The following is a 4,713-nucleotide window of genomic DNA, read 5'->3' on the forward strand; positions in this document are numbered from 1 at the left end:
CACCAGAGATTATATACAGGCGTGTTAAAAATTGACTGGGTAATAACAATGTATAATATAACAAGCGCGTATTTAATCGGAGATCATTTAATGATAACATAATTATGATAAACTTACTGTGGAGCATTTTGGCATGGTATTGTGAATATAATGTACCTGATTTACATACGCTACCATGGGATATCTAGCTATATACCAAAAATAAACCCTCAAAACCTAATAATGTTCAAGAATACTAAGTTTTGTTCAAACTATCAAGAATTAGGGGATATGTTGAACTTTGCAGATATTGCCACAATACAACCGACCAAGTTACAAGTAATGATCATATTCCAATGCAGTGGGTCCTTGTGAGTTTTGATTGCGGTAATATGTTACTCTGGGAGTTTTTCATATGTGAATTATTGACAGAAACGTGCAATTGATTTGAGGCCGTCAAGCGGATTTCTGCCCTTCTTTCAACTAAAGTTAACATATTTTTCGTGACATTATATCAAAATTTGGACAAATAACCCACAAATGTTTATATTTTGCTATTACTCATATTAGTTGGCATCAGTATGGCAAATAATTGGCACTCTGTGTCCTTAAAAAAATATTTATTCTATTTTACCAAAATCACATATTTTTGGCAAGCGAAGAGAGGGGTATAATACTATTTCGGGTGATAACACAGAGATGGCCGAGAGTTATACACTGCTATCACATTTTTTCCATATCTAGGGATATATATCTTGCTAAAAATCACAATGAGCCTTACTCCATCTGTATGGTACCAACCGGTCAATTTGGGGGGGTCTGGCTCATAGCCTATTATTTATATTTTTTCTGTGGGTTATCTCTTGGTTATATCTATGAAAACAGTGTGCACCAAGGGTACGCTAAGTTATGCTCATAGGCTCTATGTCCCCCAGGGTACTATCGGAGGGTACCCTGGGTACGGTTCGATATATCGGAACGTACCCTGGTAACTATCTGATAGGGTTAGGGAGTAGGCGTAGGCGGCTTCCTAGACTCGTTAGTGGAGTAGGCGAGGTACGGTCCGGCATATTAGATAGTACCAGGGTACTTTCCGATATATCGAACCGTACCCAAGGTACCCTCCGATAGTACCCTGGGGGACATATCCAACAGCCTAAGTTACATGATTGAAGGTTTTTAATCTAATCGGTCTTAAATTGTGAAATTTCTACTGCAAATCTAATCTATTCAGTCTTTTATTTAAAGAATTTGGTTAGATTTGTTTTGAAGTTAAGGATATCTTGTCAACTCAGACAACTCAATTTTGACATTGCTAGGTGTAGAGTGTATGTATATAAATTCGATAATGATACTGTAATAACTTGTAAGCGGTAACCTACTATTATTTATAGTTATAGGATATTCGTATTTCAGAGAAATTACAATAGTAAACCATGCTTATTAAATTTGCCAAATGTGTAATTTAGTAGAGTTTGACATCATTTTAATGTCTTGTGTTTATGATGCAGTCTTATCTTGGAAACGTTGCTGCTCATGCTGGAAAAGTGCTGAAATCTGCGAACCCAGACGAGTTAAAAACCGCATATTCCTTGGTTGGACGCCTAATCAAAAACTGCTCGCTGCTGCTTTACTCAAAGGTAGAGGAGATTCATCCATGTCGACGAAGAATAAAACTATTATAGCCTCGTCTACACGCCGTTTCCTTAACCGGTTTAAGAATAGTAGCTTAACCCGAGATAAGAATTGCGTAGCGTCTACACGAGCACCACCCGCTCCACGCTTGAGCGGTTCTGGCACGCGAGACGTTCCTATTGTTCTCTTGTCTATAGTGGACTATTGTTCACTATTGCCGCCTATCGCAGGGGCAACTATGCTCTTAACCCGGGTTAAGACGTATCCCGGGTTAGGCCCTCGTGTAGACGCTTAACCCGGGTTAAAAATACTCGTGTAGACGGGGCTTATATATATAAAAAAAATTGTCTCTAATTAAACATTACTTCTTACTACATTAGCATTTTCGTGCTGTTCGTCATTTTACAGACTAGGCCAGACTGTATACTAGTGGAAGTCATAGAAACCATGCTATTTCCACGGTCGTTGACTTCAAGCAAGCAGGGACTTCATCCTGCAGTGCAGCACGCCATACGTGAGCACTTGATTCTGGTGCGTATGCGTCCTGTGTGAGGTCCGTTATTATATTTGTTTCAATATCGACCTATTGTAAAAACCTTCTCAGAAATGTTATTTACTATTGTTTATCAGTAGAGTAGTATAGAGAGTTAGTTGCAGGCATTTACAATATTAACTTACTTATTGTTTCATTTACAGTTTGTGCATGGACTCAAACAGTTAGATCAGAGGGACCCATATGTCAGCAGGAGGCTTGCTGATATAAAATATCACTGGAAATTTCAACTGTAGACCAGATGACGTGTTTTATTGTGTATAACCACTTGGTATAACGTATTGGCCTCATTGTAAATTTTTAAAGCCGCACTATGCGCATCCAAACGCTAATTTCTCCAGTACTAGACTAGCAAATACTTCGTGTCATGCATAATCACACTACCTTATGACAAAATAAACTCTAGTTCCTCCCATTTCACTGCGCGTTGTATTATAAAAGGCATTTGAAAATACCTCCAATGTTGTTCAAATTCTCCGATGTTGTTGACATTTTCGCGTTGCCCTGCCAAGCAACCGCACAGCGGTGCTGCGGTACAGCGGTACGGGTGTAGCAAAGATAAAAACATGTGACGTCACCGAACTGCTTCGAGGCTAAATTGTTTGGCAAACAAGTCGGCGTTAGCGCCAGAATGCCAGTTTTCTCACCTCTTTCTTGTGGGTTTTAAGCAAACGCGCAGTGAAATGGAGGAACTAGAGTTTATTTTGTCATAAGGTAGTGTGATTATGCAATATTATATATACGATATTTATATCTACAGCAAATGTTATTAAATTTCCTAATGCTTTTCTCTGTTTTAACAGAAAAGAAATAACAAGACTTGAGATGGCAGCATTGACGACACCAGACGTTATGCAAACAAGGAGCAAAATTGTACAACATCTATGCTCTGTTAAAGTCATGATTCTGAGGTAAAAATGTGACAAAAGCAAGAGCCTGGTTTTAAATTAATTAAATAAACATGTGTAAGTGTGTACAATATTCTATTTACATCAATAAAATTTACAGAAATTTCTGTAAAAAATGAACATGGCGTAATAATGGTATTAACGTTCTGCTTAACTAGGTTACAGGGCTGAAAATGGGATATATCTGTGGGATTACATGTTATTCGTGTGTAAAAATATGCATCATAATCTCATTTCATAGTACGTAAATCACACGTCAGTTGTGGCTATTTCATCATTCCTGCAGTTTCTCAGAACTTTTGACAGCAGATGATGTGTTGGGAATAACTGGCCAGCTGAAGGCAACTTGGCTGCATCTTGGGCTACTGTGTGACACGTGTCATGGAATTCGACCCGTAGCTAGCAATCCAGGAAGCAACGTAAAGTATATTCGGGGTTACAGTCACGTATTGTCTATTTAGTAATACAATCTGCTTCCGGCTTATGAGAATAAGTTGTTCTTGAAAATCTTGTAAGGTGAATGCTCGTAAAGCGAACACATAGTTACAACTCATTTATGTAACACAAATTTTAAGCATTTCTGGGACCAAAATTAATAACTAGCTTTCTTAAAATATCATGTATAATATAATAATGTATAAAGTAATCATATGCAATAGTGGAGCTTTATTGCAAGTGGTTCAGAAAGGTTTTATTGGTTCAGTGTATTCATCTAATTAAGTTTCCTAATTTATAAAACGTGATATCTTTGTAACAAGTTGTGATTGGCAGGTTGACTTTCAAACTATTCCATATCATCTATCTCTCTCGATCTCACTCTCTCTCTCTCTCTTTCTCTTTCTCTTTCTCTCTCTCTCTCTCTCTCTCTTTCTCCCCCCTCTCTCTCTCTCTCTATGTCTATCTCTCTTTCTCACTCTCTTTCAATCTCTCTCTCACTCTCTCTTTCACTCTCTCTCAATCTCTCTCGCACTCTCTCTCTTTCTCTCTCTCTATATATATTGATATATATATATATATTCTTCTCTCATTGCAGTGTGGTGATGCCATGTTTCATACATGGCACATGCATATAGAAGTAAAGGTGGCACATGATTGACATCGCTCATCTACTGCACTCAAAATGCAGGGGTAAGCTACTCTGTGTTCTTCCTAACTATATCGGGAGAAGTACTCGTGCCTTCTGTAAGGAATTGATAAAATACTCGTAAAACCCATAACGGAAATTAAATAATTCGTTGATCTACTATTTCGTGGGGATAACTATTAGATGAGTGTGGATTGTTCTATTGATTTATTTATTAAACCCTTTTAAAACCAAATTCAGTGTATGTACCATGTAATTGTATGGAGCGGCTGTGTTCTGAGGTGCCAGAATAGCAAAACAGAAGTCCAGTTCACAAGGCAGCAGTTTCTTCTTCTTCGATGCCTCTTCAGTTTGAACTGTGGCACCTAATTTGTTTAGCCACACAAGGCAGTTTAGAAGACCGTTTTTTGTTTGACTTCGCTATTATTTATTTTTTTGAAACATGCTTATGTGTTATAAAATTGCTAAAAAGTGTAGACCTTATGTGCTGACTTTAAAATAATATACCTTATAGCCCATTACTACAATTTGTTATGTTTACGCGTAGTGTGTGC

The 4,713-nt window shown here is 37.7% G+C and overlaps 2 protein-coding genes across 3 annotated transcripts in view; both read left to right on the forward strand.

The window, feature by feature from the left end:
- The window catches only part of LOC106805437 (protein MMS22-like), a 27,275-nt gene extending 24,735 nt beyond the window's left edge, over nucleotides 1-2,540 (forward strand). Inside the window, exons 9-11 of one of the 2 annotated variants that reach the window (XM_014807020.1) lie at nucleotides 1,491-1,619; nucleotides 2,023-2,145; nucleotides 2,311-2,540. In XM_014807020.1, coding sequence (XP_014662506.1) covers nucleotides 1,491-1,619; nucleotides 2,023-2,145; nucleotides 2,311-2,403 — 345 coding nt within the window. In that variant the 3' untranslated portion in view covers nucleotides 2,404-2,540. Of the gene's footprint in view, nucleotides 1-1,490; nucleotides 1,620-2,022; nucleotides 2,168-2,310 lie in introns of both variants that reach the window. The other variant, XM_014807027.1, reaches the window with a different exon arrangement.
- The window catches only part of LOC106805038, a 22,567-nt gene that overhangs the window by 11,073 nt on the left and 6,781 nt on the right, over nucleotides 1-4,713 (forward strand). The window lies entirely within an intron of this gene.

This window comes from Priapulus caudatus, unplaced genomic scaffold (assembly GCF_000485595.1).
Source record: "Priapulus caudatus unplaced genomic scaffold, Priapulus_caudatus-5.0.1 Scaffold6, whole genome shotgun sequence".
NCBI classification, from domain to species: domain Eukaryota; kingdom Metazoa; phylum Priapulida; class Priapulimorpha; order Priapulimorphida; family Priapulidae; genus Priapulus; species Priapulus caudatus.